This window comes from Phymastichus coffea, unplaced genomic scaffold (assembly GCF_024137745.1).
Source record: "Phymastichus coffea isolate CEN01 unplaced genomic scaffold, Cenicafe_Pcof_1.1 PCOF00066, whole genome shotgun sequence".
Classification (NCBI taxonomy): domain Eukaryota; kingdom Metazoa; phylum Arthropoda; class Insecta; order Hymenoptera; family Eulophidae; genus Phymastichus; species Phymastichus coffea.
The window spans coordinates 1,094,286-1,118,435 of record NW_026706877.1 but is presented as its reverse complement, the minus strand read 5'-3'; the positions used below and the strand labels follow the sequence as shown (position 1 = coordinate 1,118,435).

At 34.2% G+C, this 24,150-nt stretch overlaps 4 protein-coding genes across 6 annotated transcripts; all 4 read right to left on the bottom strand.

The window, feature by feature from the left end:
- Positions 1 to 532: 532 nt before the first annotated feature.
- On the bottom strand, positions 533 to 3,260 carry LOC131667471 (F-box-like/WD repeat-containing protein TBL1XR1). Its single transcript, XM_058940902.1, has 6 exons — positions 3,053 to 3,260; positions 2,404 to 2,700; positions 1,673 to 2,019; positions 1,257 to 1,601; positions 772 to 1,140; positions 533 to 678 (listed from the first exon to the last, which is right to left on the bottom strand). Exons 1-6 carry the CDS (start codon positions 3,108 to 3,110, stop codon positions 547 to 549), a joined length of 1,548 nt encoding a protein of 515 aa, XP_058796885.1. The 5' UTR covers positions 3,111 to 3,260; the 3' UTR covers positions 533 to 546.
- A 568-nt stretch (positions 3,261 to 3,828) lies between these two features.
- LOC131667457 (small ribosomal subunit protein eS19-like) lies at positions 3,829 to 4,863 on the bottom strand. Its single transcript, XM_058940881.1, has 3 exons — positions 4,783 to 4,863; positions 4,516 to 4,586; positions 3,829 to 4,256 (listed from the first exon to the last, which is right to left on the bottom strand). Exons 2-3 carry the CDS (start codon positions 4,584 to 4,586, stop codon positions 3,863 to 3,865), a joined length of 465 nt encoding a protein of 154 aa, XP_058796864.1. The 5' UTR covers positions 4,783 to 4,863; the 3' UTR covers positions 3,829 to 3,862.
- Positions 4,864 to 12,572: 7,709 nt separating this feature from the next.
- Positions 12,573 to 15,699, bottom strand: LOC131667500 (cytochrome P450 4C1-like). 3 transcript variants are annotated; one of them, XM_058940948.1, is made up of 9 exons: positions 15,320 to 15,699; positions 14,570 to 14,679; positions 14,405 to 14,495; positions 14,021 to 14,285; positions 13,815 to 13,941; positions 13,667 to 13,745; positions 13,474 to 13,595; positions 13,137 to 13,374; positions 12,573 to 13,045 (listed from the first exon to the last, which is right to left on the bottom strand). In XM_058940948.1, the coding sequence occupies exons 1-9, from the start codon at positions 15,492 to 15,494 to the stop codon at positions 12,702 to 12,704; spliced, it is 1,551 nt and encodes a 516-aa protein (XP_058796931.1). In that variant the 5' UTR covers positions 15,495 to 15,699; the 3' UTR covers positions 12,573 to 12,701. The 3 variants fall into 3 exon arrangements, with proteins under 3 accessions (XP_058796931.1, XP_058796932.1, XP_058796930.1); XM_058940949.1 differs by having other exon boundaries at positions 12,573 to 13,027; XM_058940947.1 differs by lacking the exon at positions 15,320 to 15,699 and adding an exon at positions 14,827 to 14,910.
- A 6,169-nt stretch (positions 15,700 to 21,868) lies between these two features.
- LOC131667475 (zinc finger protein on ecdysone puffs-like) lies at positions 21,869 to 22,669 on the bottom strand. Its single transcript, XM_058940906.1, has one exon. The coding sequence runs from the start codon at positions 22,667 to 22,669 to the stop codon at positions 21,869 to 21,871; it is 801 nt and encodes a 266-aa protein (XP_058796889.1).
- Positions 22,670 to 24,150: the final 1,481 nt, after the last annotated feature.

Here is a 24,150-nt window from a genome sequence, read left to right as displayed (position 1 = left end):
CGAACCGAATTCTCAAAGATTTTTGTTGTACATTATCGAAATTCGAAACCCATACTGTACACAATTGCGCATTAACATTAGTTGGACATAAATGAAAAACTTTTGAGATTGAATCGTTTCTTGAATTTTATTTATTAAAAAGCTTACTTTTTTGTCCAGACGTAATATAGGACTCCATAATAAAAATTATATCAACTCATTTTGTAGAGCTATTGATTTTACACGATAATTCATATTTTCTACAATCTAACAAATACAAAATGTAATTACATACTTAAGTTGGTTAAATGTACAATTTAAATGATGAAATTGAATATATACTTAATGCAAAAATTTTATTCGATAACTGCCTCTGAGCGAGAAATTGTGAAAGGTTGGTCAAAAATGACAATAAACAAAAGAGGGTTAAATTAATTATAAAGTATACAGGTGATATAATTTCATTTTTGTGGTTATGACTATATAGAGGCTTAGATCAAGAAAGGTAAATTATATAATTTTTTATGTATACGCATGTAGTTATAAAATCTAATTTTTTGACGTTAATCATAGTTTACGAAGATCGAGGACAAATACACTGCCATCAGAAGCTGAAGCTCCAACTTTATCTCCCCTACTGTTCCAGCACACCTCGAAAATTCCTCCTGTTCCTTTGTAGCTATGCACTAGTTGACCATTCTGTGGAAATCAAATAAAATCTTTGAGTATACAAAGACAAACTTTTTATACTCAAAAATATCACCGTCTGATCATATAATTCCAATCGCATACCTGTGTAGACCATATGTGAACGTATTTATCGAAACTGCCACTAGCCAAGAATTTGCCATCAGGACTAAATGCTACGCTATATACTGGCTCGGTATGTTTTGTTAAAGTATAAATGCAAGTACCGCGATCGATGTCCCAAAGCCTCACTGTCGAATCGAATGATGCACTAACTAGGGTTAAGTTCATGTTCGGGTTTTGTGTGCCAGGTCCAGTAGGTGACCATTTAATCGTATAAATTTCTTTACTGTGCGCCTGCAGATCGTGTAGACACGCATCTTGTTTCATCGACCAGATTTTTAGCGTCATATCATCCGAACAACTGGCTAACAGGTTACCTTGAGGATCCCACTTAATAGCGTTTACTTCATTCTAAAATTCAATTTTTCAAATATAATTCGCCTTAAAATTTTTGTTCACGATGCCTGACTAAAACATGCACGCTTCTAATGTAGCAATACTACTAATAGTTATAAAGCGATAATTACCGTATGTCCATAAAAGCTCTTAATTGGTCTATCGACATGAAGTTTACAAACATGAATACATTGATCAGTCGAGCAGCTAGCGAAAGACGTATTTGTTTGCCAGTCGACATCTAGGGCAGGTGCTGAATGAAAACTGAATTGTTGAGTACATTGACCACTTGCAGCATCCCAAATAATTGTAGTTTTGTCAACTCCGGCACTGAGAATGTAATTGCCTTTCTTGTTCCATTTCAATGCGAAAATAGGACCTTTGTGCTGGCCTAATGTCGATGCTAATCTACCATCAGTTGTCCAGATACGAGCATATCCATCATAACTACCAGTGGCTAAGAGAGTGCCATCACACTAAAATAAATTGTATTAGTTGATGAGTCTTCATCAATAGTTACATAAATGATTCTTTTTACTAAGCTTACATTCCAATCCAAAGAGGTAACATCCTTATTACTAGGGACTTCAGTGCCACCTCTCTGTATACAATGTCTTAGAACTAGTTGATTGGGGGACTGAGAATTGTCAGACATATCCCATATTCGAGCTGTGCTATCACCAGAACCAGAAGCCAATAGGTCTGTGGTGGGATTCCAAGCGCAAATAAATACTTCTGACTCGTGTCCACAGAGTTTGGTAGCTTTGTTAGCTGGAATCTTGACAGAATTGGCATTGGGTCCAGTGCCTTGGCCTTGCTGTTGATCATCAACTTCCATTTCTGTTCTATCAGTCCCTTTTTCATTATTGCCAACTCCATCATTAAGGGGTACAGCTGTAAAATAGCAATTTTTATTGGCACATGTATCAATTAGAAATAGAAAATAGAAATTCCACTTCTTGGAAAAATTGTTATCTCTTGACAATCGAATTATTTTTATTTATATATGAGTGTTGGTTTCCAACTACATGACATGACAAAAGTGAATTTTCAAAATTTTTTTTAATGAACTTGAAAGTTAACGTTAAAGATGATAATGAAAAGTTTAAAAGAAAAAAAAAATTTTGAAATATTCCATGTCTAAATAGTTAAAACGTTTATTATACCTGGTTATAAAGGAGGTCAATAAAAATAAAAATTTTAATGACCAGGGTGTCCAGGATTTGAAAAGAAAATTCATAACATATGTAATAGTGTGCTATTAAATTAAAAAAATACCTTCTTCTCCATTTGTATCTTGGATTTCAGTTTTGAGTTGTTGTTTTTGTTGGTTTTGTTGATTTTGCTGATTTTGTCGAGATGCAACAATATCAGGCATAACAGCATCAATTAGCGATAATGATTCCACTATACGCTGTTCAGTACCATCCTCTCCAATTGATATTTCAGCTTCTGTATATAACAATCCTTTTTGGAGTACACATAAAAGTGCTGCAGGAGGCACTAAGGCACCATTAATGTTACTTTGGGATATATGTGACTCTATACCAAATGTGTATGCGGAGTGTTGGAATCCTGAATTATAAAAGAAAAGTTCTTTTAATCAATATATCTATATTTTTGTTTACAAGTGATTCTTCATTATTATTTATAAGTCATATTTTATATGAATAAAGAATTAATTCAAGCAAAAAAAATTGACAGCATGATACTTGTATTGATAACAATGCAGTAAAAAACAAATTCTACATTAAATAAAATTGATAAAAGATAAAGATAAATTTCGAACACTGTATGATTCACAAGAAACAAAAAAATATTATTATATAATTTTCACAATAGAAATCGATTGTTTATTACAATCAAACATTTTTAAGTCAAAACAATGATGAAGTTTGAGGTTATCTGAAAAGGCTACGCAATTTACCCGACTCTTGAAGGTATCTATAAACGAGAAAGTTGACTTCGTCACTGGAAAAACTCATTTTTCTATTCACTCAACTTGTCCTTTCAGAAATAAAACATAATTTCTTCCAAATTCCAAATTATAAGACTGACTCAGATACAAAAAATACAGCTATAGGCGTACAAATTCGAGAAGTTATACGTTGACTCAATTGGCTAACAAAACGCCCAATACTACCTATCAGGTCTATCTATACTCTACTCCTTTTTATTTTGCTCATACTCATAGTCAACGGCTACTTCAAGAAAATATCTTACGACGGTTCAAAAAGATGTAACGACAATTTATACTCAGCAGCAGCATTTACCAAAAAAATATTTTTCAAAAAGTTATAAAATGTTTTTATTTTTTTACGCGAAACCAACTATAGTTAAATAAGTTTCCAAGATTAACAAATAATCAAATTTAGCTTTTGCAAAAATTCACTCCAAATTTGCTAAAATTAAAAAAAGTGTATCAACTAAAAAAAAATTAATTTTAAATTTCATTGATTATAGCAATTACCTGATTAATTTTTTTTACATATTCAGTCAAAAATTGTAAAGTTTAAAGAATTTCAAATATTATTTTTAATCAAATGAACATATTTTTACGACTATTTATTTTGTCAAATTCTTTTAAGATATAACTAAAGTATATATTGATTGTACTTGTTAAAAATTATAGTTGCTAATGCATTTTAATAAAATTGAGAAATTATACAAAATTACTTACTATTAAAAAATACAACCAAGGAATCAATTTTTATATTTTTATTATATAAGATATATTTTACAGAACTAAAGTCTCTTGTAATTTCAGTTGTTTTTTGCTCTTAGCTTTAACCTGAGCAGCGATTCGGTCAAGATCTCTTCTCCCTTGGCTGGTCAACTTACGGCCACCAGTGGGGGTCTTCTCAATCAATTTGAGTTGCTCGAGACTCTGGAGTGTTTTACGGGCAACTCCTCCTGCTGATCTACAAAAGTGGCTGGGGTGAGTGCCATTGCGTTTGCGACCTCCAAAAATTTTTGTGACAGCTCCAACACCAATAGGACTACGAATGTAAATATGTCGAACAAGGGCTGCACATCTAACGTAGTACCAGTCAGGATCATAGGGAGCCAGTTCCTTGAACTTAGCAGACTTAACTATGTCAACCCACTCTGGAACCTTCATCTTGCCAGTCCTGGAAATAAATTCATTTTTAATTCGACTATCTCTTGATTTTGTAATTATAGCTGCTTGACTAGTTATCATTTCTTTAGTGCTTTCATAAACTAAAACAAAAATAATGTAATATAAAACAGAAAAAGTTAATGTATTACTAGAAATTTTTAAAATCTGGCGAGAGTTTCACAACTTAATTTGTTACAATTACTCGAATGTGTAATAGTAGTTAGTTACATACGAATGAGGTTAGGCACGAAAGAAAATTAAAAACTTACTTTTTCAAGAAAGCAGAAAATGCTTTGACGAATTTGTGCTGATCAACATCTTTCAAGGTGACAGACGGCATCTGAAAAATGCAAAAATATTATTAACAAATTAAATCTAAATAACACAAAATATGACAAAGCCACGTGAATAGGTTGCTCGTAAGCAAAAATCGTTCTTTAAAATTTTTTTTATTTCTATGAAATGCATAATAGATGTTTGGCCCTTAAACGAAAGAAATTATGTGAGATATATAACAAGTTTTTGTTGAAAATTACTTTTAATAGTAGCAAAACTGTCAACAATACGTCGCCAAAGACTTGTCGAACGGAAAAGGCTAAAAAGCAAGCAATTGAGCTACTACGTGGAACAAGGAAGTGAAATATTAACAGGTTATTTTTGAACTACACTTAGCTTACTTTGAATTCTACGCAATTTTAAATTCTATTTATTACAAATGAACAAATTTAATTGAAATGTTAAGTTCGCATTACATAGTCAAAATTATATTTAAAAAAATGTTAATACCCTATCACCATCACTGATAAAAACTTAAAATAAATAAAAATTCTGATTTTAGATAGTGGTCTTATTAATAATGAGTTCGTAATCTATAATAAAATAGCTAATAACTTGATTACAGGAGAGTCGGTGAATAAAAATTGAAATAACATAAATCCTTAATATTCCTTCTCCAATGAGGACTGCGAAGATAGCCCCCGGGTTTTCATGGGAAATTGTTAGCCAAAATCAACGGGAAATAGGGCAAAATCGCATTTTTCCGTTTACCTACTCACTATCTGATTTCTCCAGAAATTATTATTCGATTTTTATGGTTAAGGTCTTAAAATTAAGATTATAATTTCCCACGCCATCCCCCGTATTCACATTAATGCTAAATATTGTTAATTTTAAATAAAAATTCATAATAACATTGATGCCCCGAGTGGCGGGAAAACTGAAGCAGAGAGTATTATACCAATGAGTTGGTATTATACACGTCGTATAGACTTTAGTCGGTTTGAATTGTATTGTTGTTAAAAAATACAACATTCTATGTAATTAACTGCGTAATAAATAAATGGATATGAAAAAACAAGTTTATTATTTGCGAGTGTACATTATTTTATATTTCTCAAATTCTCTGTTTCTCGAGGCCAGCTTCCAAGTTGGGTAAGTGCGAGATGACGTTATCGAGACACTCGAGCTGCTGAGCGCAATATCTAAAAGTCCTATGGCATCGAAGGGTACCTATATAGAATTTAGCCTAATTATCAATGAGATCAAATATAGTGTTACAATTGCGCAAAAAGAGAAAAGAAAGAATTACTGACCAAATCGAACACAAGACATCGATGATAAATGTCATCGTAGATTTAATGACACGATAGGATTGGCAATGGTACCAAATTCACGGATTCCAAATTGAAGTTCAATTCGCCCAACTTATAGGTGTACTCTTTGTATGTACGAGTTTCAACACGTATATAAAATTTATTTAATATAAAATAAAATTACCTTCAGAACGATGATAAAATATTTGATTTGAAATAAATAAAAGTACCTAATACCTATAGCCAACTCCCCGACTACGCCGTGTATAATACACTCTGCTTCTTGGTCCATGAAACTTAGAAATACGGAATGAAACAGTTTTCCCGCCACTCGGGGCATCAATGTTATTATGAAATTTTATTTAAAATTAATAATATTTAGCATTAATGTGAATACGGGGGATGGCGTGGGAAATTATAATCTTAAGACCTCAACCGTAAAAATCGAATAATAATTTCTGGAGAAATCAGCTAGCGAGTAGGTAAACAGAAAAATGCGATTTTCCCCTATTTCCCGTTAATTAATCGTAAATGGGAAATTACCACGTACATCAGCGACAATTAGAGTAATTAATGCCGTTTTCCCTTTTTAGCTAACAATTTCCCATGAAAACCCGGGGGCTATCTTCGCAGTCCTTCTCCAATGTAGTACAACAAGAAAAAATACCAACAAGACAGCAAGCTATAGTCGTGGACTCCATAGACAACTTTTTTTTTTTTTTATTTAACGTCGCTCTATTTGTGCTCCATCAGTGCTAATCAGCGACGAAGGCTTGTAATGTGTTTGAGAACAAAGCACATGAAACTTTTTTCATGTGGTGCTTGTATCAATCAGCATTGGCGGGAATCGAACCCGGGCCTACCGGTGCGAGTCCATCGCCCTACCGACCGAGCCATTGCAGGCCTCTCCATAGACAACTGTACATACATTAGAAGAATAAGAAGTAGCATTAGCAAAAAATTGTACCACCAAAATAAATACAGTATATATCGCGCATCAGTCAAGGAAGAATCTGTTTTTATCTGAGCACTCAAGAAGCAATCGACAAACTCACGGACGAAAAAAATGGAAAAGTACTTTCCATAGGAAACTATAAATTACTTATCATTCTCTCGTTTCAAAAGCAAAAAGAATAATAATTTCAAATGCCCAGCCATGTATACCTACCATAATTATATAAAAAATGAATATGGTCATATCAGATCATATGTAAGTAACCAAACTTTTATAAAAATTTATAACAAATAACAGTGTTTATCTTATCAAAGCAATCAGCATTGTTTATTATAAATTTTTATAAAAGTTTGATTTCTTACATATGCTCTGACCATACGTCAGATCATATGTGAACAGTTTTATGCATCAGATCTTTCGTGAGAATAGAATACGAATCATTTTTATATATTTCTTATGTTGGATTTTGCATGAGAATAGGTTCAAGCATAAGCATATAATAATAATAATAGGAGGCGAAAACATTCTACGGGATCTAGCGATGTTTCTTACATTAGAACTGATGTAAAAATTTTTAGTAGGGATAGTGGGAGACTAACGCGTACAACACTGTATAGAATTACTCTTAACAGATAGGAACGGGGAGAGGCTTTCTGAGAGCATAGATAAACTAAGCGTACACTTATATAATAACAATACAATTACGCGATCCGACTTTTATAAAAATTTTCACTTAAATATAGATCTGTATTCTCAACTCAAAATATAGCAGCAAATATAAACGTAGAAGCTAAAAATAAGACATTCGATTCAGATTACTACCCGATTCTTTGTACCATAAACATTGAAAAATTTATATATATGTACGAAAATCATTCAAAATACATGCAGTCAAAACTATAATTGGGATCGTGTACAAACTCACATAGAAGAAAAATGCCAAAAATTGTTTTGTACCGAATACGATTTCAGTACTGCGCCAGAAAAATACGATACTTTTGTAGAAATTATAACAAAAGCCATTACCGAAAACACCCCCATAAAGAGAAACGCTAACGTAAACAAAACATAAGAATCTCACTCCTGAGAAATCTATCGCGATGCATTAGGTAATAAATATAGGACAACAGGCAAGGACCTACCATAGGAGTGGTATTAAGTCCGTTCTTGTATATAATATACGTATATAATATATTTGTATATAAAATATTTGTATACAAAACTTACAAAAAAAAAATAATAAACTCACAATTTGCCGATGACATCGCACTGTATTGCTACACGATTAAAAACTAGACTAGAAAGAGCAGTTAAAATATTCAAAGATGATTTAGCTGAACTATAGAATTGGAACTAGCCCGAAACGATTATAATAAATTTTAATAGATTCTAATTTTAATAAATTCTAATAAATTCTAATAAATTTTAATAGATTCTAATTTTAATAAATTCTAATAAATTCTAATAAATTTTAATAAAAACATAAGGCTAAGTCAAACACACATCGAGATTGATGGGCACACTATAAAGTCAAGGGAAACAGTAAAATTTCTTCCTAAATATAAGACTAACATAGACAAAATTGAAAAAATTCTATACTCTTGTGACGGCTAGCCATAACTTAGTTTTTTTTATATTTAATTATTAAATATGACGAACGGAGTGGGAACCTTCCTGATTTCCCACGATGAAAACGCATTCGAAATATAAACTTTGATAGTGGCCCGAGCCTGCGTACTCAAGCTTACAATCAACGCTCTATCCTGCTTTGTCCCACACGTATGTGTTGACAGGGGCCTACGATCATCGCGTATACATCGTGAAGTGTTATCACGCCGATAATGGAAGGGGACCATAAAAATGCAATCTATCTTTTTTTTTCCCACCGATTTTTAAGAAAATATCCGTAATATTAAATAGATTTTCATCAATTTTGTAAGCCATTATAATGCGCACCTTTTTGTCACCGAATAACCAATAAATAGAACAATAATGTATTTTATAATAAATCGTAAAAGGTTTGAATTTTTCTGAATGTTCATAATAGTCACTATGTATCGTCATAATTAATTAAGTTTAGTACAATTATGTATAAGTAATTATAAGCTATAGCGTTACTCTTGCTCTTAAAAGTGGCACTCCGAGAGCCATCTCTGGAGAAAAGGGCCCAAGTTAAAAAGGGACCGCCCTTTCTCTCTCTGAAAATTCACGCCCACAGACCAATAAAGAAATTCTGGATATGATTAGAAAATTTCCGACCAATACAAAATTTAGCCGTTATCGCTTCATGGGCCTGAGGAAAGGGATTTCCACCCAACCACCCACGGCTTATAAAAAGCTCTGTACAAGGCTGGAGAGGAAGTTAAGTGAAGTTAAGCTCAGTTCAGTCAGTTAAGTTAGAGGAAGTCAAGTTCAGATAGAGTAAGTGCGGAGTGAGCACCAGGAAGTCCGTAATAAGAAGTTTTTACTAGTGAGCGAGTCCCGGAGCAAGCATCAAATCACCCAACTATATTCAGAACATATAGAGAGAGAAAGAGGCCAAAGAGCAGAGAGAGAACGCAACATTAATAATAACTAAATTGATAAAATAAAAGTAAGTAAAATCTTAAACCTGGCTATCCTTTTCTTTCTTTAAGTAATCCGCCTTTCTTTTGGAAATTCATTAAGCGTGAGTCTGGTGAATTTCCATTAAAGTCCCTTAAGAACACATTAAGCGTGAGTCTGGTGTGTTCGTAATAACATTTGGTTATTACATTCCCCGTTAGCATACAGTTTTCTCAACGCAACAATATTGCTCGTCCCGGCTTGTGTGTTACACGATAGCCAAATCAGAGCAACCCTGAGTTTACGCTTGCTCCAAGCGTACCTGAGAGTGACCCCGACGTCACACTCTGCCATAAAATCAGCTATAGGCTACATACGGTTTACGCCTACTAACGGAATGATGCACGAATCAAAATAACAATTTATACAAGAGAGAGCAAAGCTTTTGTGTAGGTGTTTTCTAACAAAAACTCTCTTAAATTCAAATTCTAGTCTCTATGAATCCGTATACAAAATACACAATAACTATAAAAAAAATCTGTCAACGAAAGAAACCTAACAATGTTGCACGATTGTATTACCGAACTATTCAATGTCAAAAAATTAATTCCACAAAACTGCAATATATACTTTCGATATTATAACGTAACAAAAACCATGATTGATGTAAAAGTAGAACTAGGTGACACAATTAAGAAATCAAGCAACCCTAATAGATTAATAGAGAACTTTGTGAAATCAGACAGAGCTCACGCTATTTACATGGACGGCAGAAGACTATCGAATTCGAAAAACAGTACTGCATGCTTATGCCCAGAAATCGGTATAGAAATCACAAGAAATTTACCACACGTATCGATCTATATAGCTGAATGCAGTGCCCTTCGCGACACAATCGAAATTGCAAACATAAGACCTAACGAAAACTTCATTATTTTTCATTATATTTTTATTATATTTATCATTATAAAACTACCACAAAGATAGTATCAAACCTTGGGTTGCAAAACAAAACCTACAAAGAGAATTCATTGTCATAATAAATAGATGTAAAGCGAATCACTACAACTTACATGAATCCTTAAGCAGGATAAACATTATAACAAATTCTTTATGCGATTGTAATGAGTTCCCCGTAAACTTTAACCACCTCATATAACAATAACGAAAGAGAAGCTCTCAGAAGACGAAAAATACAATTACCATTACGCACAGAAGACGTAATAGTGCAACCGAATATAAAAGCTTGTAAATAAATTTTCATATTTCTCAAAAAATGTAACAAATATGTTTAATGCGAGAAAGTATAAACTATACTTTTGAAAGCTATTTAGAAATTATATATATGTAGATAAATGAAATATGTATACCATATAGTATATACATTTATGTATCCATAAAACGAATAACAAAACCATGTAATACAGATGTAAGCCTCGTACGAGGTTTGAAATACTTAAATCAAAAAAATTAAAAAAAAACTTGATTGTGGTTGTTTCTCAAAAGTTGTTACTACGCATAATAAGCAGCTGGCACGATTGTCTCGATCATAATAACATATTAACTAACTACGCAACTCTCAACTCGCAAGTGTACTTATTTTTATAAAAATAAAAATAAATTTTCCTCATTCATCACGTTAAAACGAAAAAAAAACGGGAAAAGTTACGAAAAAGAAAATTGTACAGGGGCGTGAAACTATATTACTAACTTGAAAATATAAATAATAATTATGATTACATGTATTATTATTTTCATTTTTAACTTAATCTATATTTTGTTATATTTTAAATTAGCATGTTTGGCTGTTGTTGGTGAGTGCAGCCACACTCGTCCCGGGTAGAGGAAGTGGCAGGGAATGCGCGGAAGATCACGCCAGACTCAAATTCTGCTTAGACACTGAAAAATCTTTATTCCTTCTTTCAAATGGCGCAGTACAGCGACGTGCGGAAGCTCGCCCGCGTCGGGGGCCGTGAGCGTCACAAACAGGGCAAGCCTGCTTGGAAAGAGCGACTGACGCTTGGCTGAGCGGACGATGATGTTCCTCGGCGGCGATGATGCGTCCTGTCGCGTCCTGGTAGCGGTTGTAGGCGATGACGAAGGCGTTCGGGTTGACGACGGACAGCAGTTCGATTGATACTCTTCTTATGTATTGCGATGGACGACCTTATATAGGCCGCCAGGTCGGAGTGTGATCGTATGAGCCGCTTAGGGATGACCAGACTAACTGGATTATCTGGCCATCATCCCCCTAAGCCTCGCCCCCTAATCCGGCTAATTCAAACCGGAGACGCCTCTCCCGCTGCTGACCCAGGCCCGCAGGTGGCGGCACCAACAGACTTGTGAATCTGACGCCCAAAAAAATTTTTTAATCATATTTTTGAGTTTTCATGAGCTAAAACGTTTTCTCCCTTTTTCTGGATTAAGTCTCCGCTTGAAATTTTATTTCCGGATTTTCCGTTTTTAAGAAAATTGCGAAAAAAATCGGGCGTTCGGACAGCGCGCAATATGCATTGAACATTTTTCTTCTGTTTAAAAAGAAATAATATCGATAGTGGATGATAGCTCCTTATTCCCGGATTACGAAACAATTTTCCTTTTGTCGATTTTCTATCCAAAATTGAGGAAAATGTAAAAATTAGTAATATGCGACAGTTAGTCGATAAAACAGGTCAAACATTTGTTAATCACCAGATATCCCTATATGAGTTCTATATGGATTCTCAGCACTGCACTGTACGCACTGTAGAACTCATATAGGGATATCTGGTGATTAGCAAATATTTGACCTGTTTTATCGACTAACTGCTGCACATTACTAATCTTTACATTTTCCTCAATTTTGGATAAAAAATCGACAAACGGAAAATTGTTTCGTAATCCGGGAATAAGGAGATATCATCCGCTATCGACATTATTTCTTTTTAAACAGGAGAAAAATGTTTAATGCACATTGCGCGCTGTCCGAACGCCCGATTTTTTTCGCAATTTTCTTAAAAACGGGAACTCCGGAAATAAAATTTCAAGCGGAGACTTAATCCAGAAAAAGGGAGAAAACGCTCATGAAAACTCAAAAATATGTTTAAAAAAACTTTTTGGGTGTCAGATTCACAAGTCTCATATAATAACGCATTTCAAATAAGCTTTCTCATTGCACTATTTTCTATTAAGTTTTTTACAGAACATTCGATGAAAAGGTAAATAAAATAACTATGTCAAAACAGTTGTATTTAGATAATATATGGACCCACATAAATTATGTACAGTTAAAGTTACTGAAATGATGAAAAGTTTCAAGTAGTAAAATAATAACTGTTCGAAACATTGTGTTTCTTCAAAGTTTTTTGTTTAGAGACCCTTAATTTTAGTTAATCACGGGTGTCAAATATAATTTGATCGGCTCAAAACATCGGAGTATAATGTCAGTTTGTAATTTGATATCTTTTGGAGACTTAGCACTTTTTATCTGCCATTTAGACAGGAATGAAGATAAGACAACTTTTAGTTCTAAAAAAGCAAATCTCTGACCTATGCAATTTCGTGGGCCAGCACTAAATGGTAAATATGAGTAAGGATGTCTGCCAATCATGTTGCTTGTTAAAAATCGGTCTGGATTAAAATCTAATGGGTTTTCCCACACACCATCATCGCGATGCAGATCGAATATATTGATAGTTAAGGAAGTCCCTGCTGGAATTTTATAGCCATCTTGAAAATTATATTTATGTTAATAAATTGCTTATGATTTTCGTTACTTCTAGTTATTTTAATATATATGAACCAAAAGAATCTATCTTACCAAATGTTACATCTTCAGATAAATCTCGAAAAATAAAAGGAGCACTTGGATAAAGTCGTAAAGTCTCTTTGATAACACAATCAAGGTATTTTAACTGCATCAGTTTTGTACCTACTGAATTGTAATTATCGCCATCAAAGACGTTACGCAGCTCTTTTCGAACGTTATTCTGAATTTCCGGTTCATTTCCAAGAGCAAAAAGTGTCCAACAGATTGCAGTGGCAGTCGTATCATGTCCCTGATCGATTCAAACAATAGATTTATTTATTTTCAGCTCTTTAGAAAAGTATCATTCGCGGTATGAATAAAAATGGATAATTAATATAAGTACACTTACCGCAAACGTGAATGTATCAACCTGTTCTCTTATTTCATCTACAGATAATGGTTGAGAATCGTTTTCGCTAGCTTCAAGTAATATATCTAAAAAGGCTTTACATTTTTTTTTACCTGCGAAAACTGACATTTAACTTTATTATACTGTATGTATAAGCGCAACAAAAAAATATATTGTATTCTTTTCTATCTACCAAAATCGTCATTTTCATTGTCATCGGTATTGTCAACAGGTAACGCATTTTTCTTTTTTGCTAGTTTCTCTGTTATTACCTGTAATAAAAATTATAACATAACGATTTTCTACAATATGTGAAATATATATGGTTTAGAAATCATTACTCCTGTGGTAAATTCGTGCATTATTTCTATAGTTTTTTTTAATTTTCGTCCATCTTTCGTTTTTGAGTAGAAAAAGTCCCACATATACCATGGTTTAATGTAACGATCTGATACTAAATTAGAAAATCTGTCAATTATAAAATTTAATTTTCAGCGATTTACATAAAATATACGATTTAATTAACAAGTGAAGATTCAACAAATACTCGTGAACAGCTTTGAAATATGCATCAGCCTTTTTTCGTTGCGCATCCATTTCGACACCCATCGCAGTTTCACAAATGATGTCTAGAGTGCATTTCGATATAAAATCAAATATTTCTACTGGCTCATTAGAATTATTAAATACATGGTTTTCAATACAATCATTCAAAATTTTTACTTTATCGTACATTAAATCTGTAAACTTTCCAAGAACACCGAAATAAAACGCAGGAGTCAGAAGTTTACGTTGATGAAACCATTTTTCACCTGCAAAATGTAACTTCATATTTTTTTATCTACAGTCTCGCGATAAGATGATAAAAATAAACTTAATCGTAACAGTACTTCAAACATTTGTAATCAATTATAAACAAATGAATTCCTACCGGTTGATGTCAAAAGTCCATTACCCAACCATGGAGTAACCAAATCATAAACAAATGACTTTTTGATATTTACTGTACTTGGGAGGATAGCCTTAAAAATGATCAATATAAATGTGATGAGCCTAAATACTACACAATCGCCATGAAATGATTAAACAGCCTCACCTCCATATGTCGAGGTTGTTGTAAATTTATAAATGGTCTTGGCCCAATCCACAATACAAAAATACTATTTTTATACTTGTTGGTGATATTTGAGAACCATTCTTGTTGATCTATAATTGAAAGTGTAAGATTGTTAATTATTTTATTTGTTAAATACTGGTTTGTTAATGTTCGGTAAAATTGTTTTAATCAATCAGTTAATTGCGTGATAACTATACTAAGATTATATTACGATTTTTTTAATAATTATAACTTACTACGACATTTTATAATTTAAAAACTTTCATTACTGATTTTAATAATTAAAAAAGATTAACATATAAGTTATACTTTGTTATCAGGAACATTACAATCATAATCGTTTAAATAAAGTCTTTTTCAAACGTTCGATTGCTTAAAATTTTAATATATTGAAATCGAATATTTGAAATGAGATAATGAGAAAGTAAATTCAGTTTGAACATATTTGTTGTTGTTGCATATCTACTGGAGAAGATATCTACTTTCGTGGAATCAGTAGATAGAGAAAACCATTCTAGAATATTACATTCGCCAAAAGAAAACAGTACGACTAAACGTAAACATATAATTTTTTAAAGATTATTTGGAGAAATGATTGGTCTATAGGAATTTTTTGAAATGACATAACCTTAAAAAATAATGTTATTTATAAAATGCTGACTCTGATATATGGTCTTTTATTGCATTAATATATTTAAGTGCTTTAAAACTAATTATATAATTATTTACCTTCAATCGGTACTTTCAAAAGATCCCAAGCAACTCCCAGAAATGGCATACCTGTTACACCAGGTATATTTCTAAATCGATAACGCATATAAAAATATTGTACTAAATATTTCACACATACTGCCGCAATTACAATGAGTAATATTTGAATTACACGTAAAAGTGTATTGATCATTATTTAAACATGTATTTCCACTATATGAATCTTAAACTTAAAAGTGTTATTATTACAAAAGTTTTAGTAGAACACTACACAATTTTGTGAATGTAAATAATAGTGCAAATCAAATTTCGTTATGAAATTGTATTGTAAATAAATAAAGATAAAATGCTATTTTAATTATATGCCTTTCCACAAAACACTGTAGTACGTAATGTATGTCTGTACATAGTGCACTGATGTGTGTCTGTGTGTGTTCTGCAAGAGTAATTGCAAAAATTGTCATCTATTTATGCGCCGTCTAGTGGCGCGCCGCAGCGGTAATAAGTATGTATATATACATTCTATTGCTTATTTCACATACGACATTGATTCGCACGCTTTCATTTACTTTTTCATTTCTTGTCATATAAATTAACATATTTAACGGTTACAATACACATATCATTGTGGAAAACTTGTATTAGTAAAACAGTTTCGCGTATTCTAATTTCATGAATTATCATATAAAAAACGGACATAAACAATCTCTATAGTTCTTTGCAGTCATATAGGTCAAATTATTATTGAACGTTTCTTCTACTCTTTTAATAATAGATTACGATATTACAACATTTTTTTTAATTTTACACGTTCAAATATAAGATTATCAGAACAATTCAAAAGCATAATAACTTCTCGTTTTAACCAAACGATTTACTCGCTGCTAGTTTTATAAAACGAGTGTAAAAATAATAACAATACAGCATACTTTTTTTATCTTCAAAATTATCTGTATCAATTATGATAAAATGAATTTTTATTACTAAAATCACAACTCGAAATTACATCGACATATTTGCTGCCATAACAGTATATCACGTGACTATATCTCAGTCAATAAGATCATGAATAAAATGCTTCAATATGGCACCCATTACTTTTTTATAAGAGGAATAATACTCCAAATACCTGATATAATCAAATTACAAATAATTTAATTATAAATTATATAAATCAAAACATAAACGTTATAACGTGACTCATACAAATAATCTGCATATTCAGTGCAAAAATAGTTTGAACATAATTACTTTTTATTTAGAATAAATTTTATAATTAATATCTTCGACTTTTTGCTTCTTTGAAGAGAAAACTTTGTTTTCGCGATTCTCAAAATTATTCTCTATTTCAGTTTAATTTTTTTGTTTCATTTTTTGTTCCATTTTCCTGTATATGTTTTATCACCTCGCATTTTTATTTTTACCTTCGATTATCAGTGATCGGCGATCGCAATGTTTTTGCGCAATTACAGTAATTACAGTATCTTTCATGTCGTTGACAATGCTTTAAAAAATGTTCGAGGTCAGGAAATGATTAGAAACTTAAGACCCCGGCCACATGTGTACACACGATTGCGGATAGACGCGCACGACTCCAAGGAAAGCTTTAGTGATATTTTTAATATCAAACTGTCAACGAAGTCACTGTTTTATAAATTTTAGCAAATAGTTGCGAACATACTTACTAAAAACTATATAAACAAATGAGATTAAATAACCTCAGAAATCAGAAAGGTTTACGTGTGCCTGAATACACCTTAATGTGTCTACTGCTATAAATCACTGATTATAGAGCTATCTATTAATGAAATCCTTAATATTCCTTTTAAAATTCTACAATAAGCTATATTCTTTGTGTGCGAGTATCCTGATAATTTATTATTCTTTTATATAGAATTTTAATCAGTTAATTTAGATAATTTTCCTTGGTGTACCTTGTACAGTTTTATTTTACGTTGTCGCGTAATTCAAAATTAATTTTAAGGTTATATTAAATGAGTGTATTTGGTTGTATTTCGCTAAAGTTTGATGTAGAGTGACTTTACTGTATACGTTGTCAACATCAAATATTACTAAGTTTTTCTAGTAATATTCTAGTAATACTTCTTCGGGCTAAGGGAAGTGGAAATATTTACAGTGATTAAAATATGTTTACACTTAAAGTTTATTAATACGTTAGAACAATTAACTCTTAATATATATATATTTTATTTCCAGAAATGTATAACATTAAGTTTTTTACATTACCCCCTCATACAATATCCCCATACATACAAAAACTTACAGAAATTTTACACAAATTACAAAAATTATAAAATTACAAAATTACAGCAATTACAGAAATTACAAAAATTACAAAAATTACAAAATAATGAAAATTGTTAAGAATATTAAAAATTACAAAAATTACATAAATTACATAAATTACAAAATTATAATAATTACAAAAAATTTACAAAAGTTTACAAAAGTTTTCATATAATGTATTTCATGCTTCATCCTCCATTGAATCCTCCTTCCTTGTATCTTCATCCTTCCGTTGCCCTGCGACTTCCCTCTTCTTCTTTCTCCCTGTTATCGTTCTTTCCTTTTCCGCACCAGCTCCTCAAATTGCTTCGCGTATTCACAAGTCCCTTTGTCAATCGGTCCCTTCAGAATCTTTTCCAGTCTCTCGATTAAAGCCTCCCCACTACTGTCCCCCCTCCATTTGTCCACTGCTTCCAGCCAATCTTTCTTTACCTTCCTTCTCGCTTCTTGATATACCCAAATATGTTGCAGGTCTTCCTCTTCGTCTTTACATAACCTACATCCCCTATCCTTAAACCCTTTTTCTCCCTCCAAGCTAATGCTTCCACATCTTATCCTTGCCCATTGCTCCTTCAGGTAGCCCGCTGTTCCCTTCTCCTGCCAATAATTTTCCAGTCCGATCACTACCTTCCATGTTCTGTAGTATTTCCAGTACCCTGATTTATCAATCCTGTTCCAGTTGTCTTGCAATTCCTGTTCCGCCAATATTTTCACTGCCATTTCTAATCTACCCAGCCATTCTTCGCTCCCCATGCCTTCCCATAACTACTCCAACGTTACTCCATCTCCTACCGATCTCATCGCTTCTTCCCAAGCCCTTCCCCATCTCGTAGGTTCTCTGTTGCTTATGGCCCTTAATTCTTCTCTCAAACAAATCTTAGGTAGTCTATTCTCTTCCATTCCCATTATCCTTGCTATGTAGCTCCCCACCCTCTTTAGGGTCTCCAACCTTAGGCTTCCTAGTCCCAACTCCATTCTCCATATGTAGTTAGGAGTGTTCCTATTTATCCCTAAGATCATCTTTCCCATTTTCGCTTGAATCCTTTCCATTACTTCTTGCTGATCCCAATTCCATATTTCCGCTCCGTATAAGCCCCCTGATTTTCCCATGACTTTCATCAAATGGAGTCTCTTCTTTATAGAACTTAGTCTTGCCCTTTTCATGATCCCCCATGCTACATCTAAAGCTTTCCTTGCCTTTTTCGCCATGTATTTAGTATGAGCTCCGTTTCCTCCCCTCTCTATGAACCAGTAACCCAAATATTTATATTCCTTGACCACTTCTAGTTCCTCCCCCCATATTTCCAGCACAAATTCTTCCCAATGATCCCTCCTCTTCTACACACCATAACCTTGGTCTTCTTGGTGTTAACTTCCATTCCATTCTTCCCGCTGTACCTCTCCATACTTTGAAGCATATCCTGTAACCCTTCTGGCGTATCCGCGACCATAAAAATGTCGTCCGCAAATTTCAGTACATAAATTTTAATATTCCCAATCACTGTGCCACCCTCCTTCTTCCTAACCCATTCCTTGTCTATGTCATCCAAGTACAGACCAAAAATTGTGGGGCTAACTGGGCACCCTTGTCTTACCCCTCTTTTTGTTCTATAACTATCTGAAATTCCGTCCCCAGTGATTATCTCACACTTCGTTTCTTTCTAAATTCTTTTTATCATTTCCAGCATCCTGCCATTTATCCCCTTCCTTTCTAATTTCTCTAACATGATTTCCCTGTCCACCATGTCAAAGACTTGTTTGAAGTCCATGAATGCCAAGTATAATCTGCCCCCTCCCTCTTTAATTTATTCCCTATTATACTGTTAAGGACGAAGATATGGTCTCTCGTGCTCCTCCCTTTCCTAAATCCCACCTGTGTCTCTTTCAGAACTTTGTTTTCCTCTATCCATGCCCTCAACCGAGTATCAATGATTCCAGCCATAATTTTATATCCAACGTCCAATAGTGATACCCCTCTATAGTTTTCTGCTCTTGACTCATCCCCTGCCTTATAAATCGGAAATATTCTTGTCTTTTTCCAACCTTCTATGATTTCCCCTTCCCTCCATAATTCACTGAGAATGTCAGTGAGCGTGTCTATACCTTTTTCCGGAAGGTTTTTGATAAATTCCCCAGTGATTCCGTCCTCCCCTGCTGCTTTGTTGTCCTTGAGCTTTCCTATTGTGTCAACCACCTCTTTCTTAGTTATGTTCTTGTTCAATGAGTCCTTCGGTTCCTCCTTCTCACTTGCGCCTTCCTTCCTTGCTCCTTCAAACGTGTCCCTCGCTCCTTTCCACTTCATTTCTTCCTCCCCATTTCTGTAGATCACTTCTTCTTCCAATTTCTCCTCAGGTTTAAAGTGTCTAATCCATTCGCTCTTCTTAATACCCTCACCCCTTCTCGTTCTTCTGGGTCTAAATGCCGCCAGTGCTTTCCAAAAATCCCCCCCCCCCCCTTCCTACTAATTTCCACTTCTCTCCACTTGTCCTCTGCAGCTTCCCTCCTCTTTTCTTTAATTATCCATTTCAATTTATTTCTTTCCTCCTTTAGTCTGCCTTTCTCAGTCTCCCCTTTCTCCACTAAGTACCTTTTTAGACATTTCCAAACTATCTTTCTTTGCAGCTTATATTCACCATCATATATTTTATTGCAAGTTTCTTTTCCACTTTTCCGTTGCTTCCCCTTATTCTTGCACATTCCTAGTTTTTTACCTACTGCCTCCATTTTATCGATTAATTTCTTCCACTTCGCCGCCGTGCTCATCCCCAACTTAGCATCCGCCCCCTCTTCCATTTCTTCAATATACTCTTCCTTCCTATCGTTCTTCCATCTGAAAATTTTGTCCTCTTCGTTGACCCTGCTTTCTTCCTCTGGTATTTCCTGCCCATCTCTCTCATAACCTAATTCAAAGTATAGTGGTAGGTGATCCGATTCCAATCTTTCAATCACCTTCATTTTTTTCACCAGAGATCTCTCCGCCTCCTCTTTTTCAATTATTAAATCAAGAACTAAGCCACTACCCTCACCCACATATGTTATCTCACCCTTCCATTCCCCTTCCGCTCTTCCATTCCTTACCCTGCAGTTTGTTTCCTTGCAAAAAGTCATCAATTTTTTCCCTTCCTTATTTAGTTTTTTATCTTCTGAATTCCTTTCCTCCTTCAAGTCCCCCTCCTCTTGAGCCTCCCCTATTCTCGCATTAAAGTCCCCTATAATCAAAATTCTTCTTTCATCTTCATTCTCGGTTTCAATCAGTTCCCTCATATCCTTTATCGCTAACTTCATCCCTCTGTTATTGTAAATTACTATTAAACTACACTTTCTCTCCCCTTCAACTTTCAGATTCCTGACTATCAGCCCACATGACCATTCTTCTATAGTAATCCCTTTAGCCATCCCTTTCCGTATTCCTAGAAGCACCCCTCCACTTGCTCTCCCCTTCTTTTTCGTTTTAACCGCTGCCTTTGCCCTCCATTCATATTTGGCGTCCATCTTCCTTAGCGTCCCTTCAAATTTCTCCTGCGTGATCCACGTTTCTTGTATCATAATAATGTCGTGTTTCTTCAGAAAGTCGACTTCTTTCCACACATTCTCCATCCCTGCTGCGTTCCAAGATACCCCACTAATCCCCCCTTGTCTCTCCTTCTGACATCCTTTAACGTAAGTTTTCAGTCATTTTCCTCTCTCAGACCTGCACAACTCGCTCTCTCTCTCCCTCCATTCGTACCAATCCCCTTCCACGTTTATTTTCATAAATCCGATCTTTGCTGTGTTCCCTCTCAACTTTTCCTCTTTCTCTATATTCAGTAGCCACTCCATCACCTCACATTCCCTAGACGTTAAGTCATCTTCAAGCATTAAATTCGTCTTCCTTAGTTTTCCCCTATCCCTCATTAAATCCAAATTATCCCCCATGCTACACATTGTCATGATCATCCCCTCCCTCGTGCATTCTACTTTCTAGACCCTTACCGGCCTCTGCATAAGTTCCTCCATTTTCTCCCTCATTCTTTTAATTACATCTCTTCCCCTTATCGCTGCCAGTCCCCTAACCTTGATATTCTGTTTTCTCGCAGCCCTTTCCTTTAACTCAAACTCCAACTCTCCCTTGGCCATCTTGTCCGGTTTAATGTTAAAGCTCCTTTCCCATACTCTCCATCCCCCCTTAGCTCTTCTTGAATCTATCGCTCTTCTGTCCCCCTCGCCTTCATTTGCCCTTTCTCCCATTTCTAACCAATCTTTAGCCTCCCCAGTGACCTGCTATGCCGTATTCCTCTCTTCGCCGATGTCCTTGATCCTTCCCTGTGTTGCTGCATTAGAGCGTCGTCCGTTCCCCTCCGTTTCCATTTCCCTATTAATTCTATTGCATAGTCTCATTTCCAAAATTTCTCTTTGTTTCCCTTCTTCCTCCAGCTTCGCCTTTAGCCTCTTTCTCTCAATATTGCTCCTCTCCAATTCCTGCATCACTTCAGACAACTTCCCCTCAACTACCCCGATCCTCTTCGAATTGTTCTCCTTTACTTTCTCCAATGTCTTCCATAACATTTTCTCCATTTTATCAAATTTTTTTGCGCAACTGTCGCATGATTTTTCTTCATTCCTCATATGTATCCCCTCTCCCCTCCTTTGGATAGTCCGTCCTACGTCTTTTGGCCTTTTCTCGTCACCTCTACTAAACACCATTGTCCCTCCGTCGATAAACTCTTCTATTCCGCTTTCGCTCTGCTCCCTCCCCGCCTTTTCGTCAAAATGCTCATCGCCTTCAGCTTCCTCTCCTTCGCTCTCCTCTCTTCGTTGTTTCTTGGCCCCCTCGTGTCCCTTTCCCCCTGTTGCCGCTTGCCGGCATGCTGCATCACTCTCCTCGTCCCCCTCTCTTAAGTTCCCTTCCTCACTTTCGTCATCTACCTTTTTTGTATCCCCTTTTATTATAAATTTATCCATACCTGCCGCATTCCTTTCCTTCTCGCACCTTAACTTCGACGGTCTACCTTGTCCTTGCTTTCCTATTTCTTGTCTTGAACGCTGATGACTCCTCGTCTCCTTCTCGCTGCTCTCCTCCATGCCTTTGAACAACACCTTCTTCCCGTTGATTCCTTCTCCGCGTCCTAACCTCTGACAGCACTCTGCACTTCAAGCGCCTGCCTTTTCCGCCACACTTTTCCTCTCACTCCACCTACACTCTCACTTGAACCTTCCCTTTTTCTGGACTGTTTCCTTCTACTTTTTACACTATCCCTTCGCTTCTACTTTAATTACTTTGTTTTCCGCACTCGCTACGGCACACACGGCCATCTTCCTTCTCAATTAACTTTTAATATATAAACAATTCAACGCGCACTTTAGTATTTATTAATTTCAGCTTACATAGCCCAGAAATAGACTTAGTTAAATTATACATTTTTCTTATTCCTATAAATATTTATATAAATAATTAAATATTTTATCGCTACATTTCACATTTATAAATTTATTTTATTACATTTTTCGATAATTTTTGCTTAATACTAGTACACAAAATCTCATTAGCTATTGTAATCTGTCTATTAAATATTTTATATCATCTCTTATGTTTTATCTTTTATGATACATATTTTTACCTATTTTTACATATTTTTACATATTTTTATCTATTTTACATATTTTTACATATTTTTACATATTTTTACACATTACTACATATTTCTACATATTTCTTCATATTTAACATATATTTCCCTTATATTACATAGATATTTATACATTTTTAAATATTTTACATGCCATTTCTACATATTTTGCCTCTGGTGCTAAAAGGCATTACATTATCCTAACATTTGTGTGATTTTTTATTCGTTTTCTAAATTTATACCTCGTTTATACCTGCATTCTTTTTCCAACTTTCTAATCCATTTTACTACCACATCGCTATTTTTTCCTTCCCAGATTTTTTCTACATCTTTAAATTCAATTTTTCGTGTATCCATTTCCCAATTTTTCGTTACCTCGCAATTTTCAATTAGGTGTTTTAATGTGCTTTTTTCTTTTCCACACAGGTCACATATTTTTTTCTCTTCGGTCTCCCAGTACTTATTTGCATTTTCTAAATTTCCACATCTCAGTCTTGCAATGTCTTTGTAGTTTCTGTATCCCTTAGTCAAGTATTCTGGTTTACCACTAATCATTATCTCTTTATACCTTTCATTATATCTCGACCTATATATTTTATTAGTTATGAATTGCCCTTGTATATTTATCTCTCTCTTTAGAATCTCTTCGTGTACTTCTTCTTGACTTGTCATGCTTTCTATTGCTATTGTACTTAATCCTATGCTATTTAAATAATTTTCTTTTTCTTTCATATATTCGTCTTCTAGTCCGCTTTCTCTTTTTTCGTTCCAGCACATTTTTATTAGTCTATTTTCATCTTTTTCTCTTATTCTTGTTTCAAATTTCAGTGCCCTAATGGCAAACCTTCCCTTCATTTTTTCACTATTGCTTTCTTTGTAAATCAAATATCTCGCCGTGCAAAAATCTAAGCCTAATGTCCATCTCCAATATGTCAA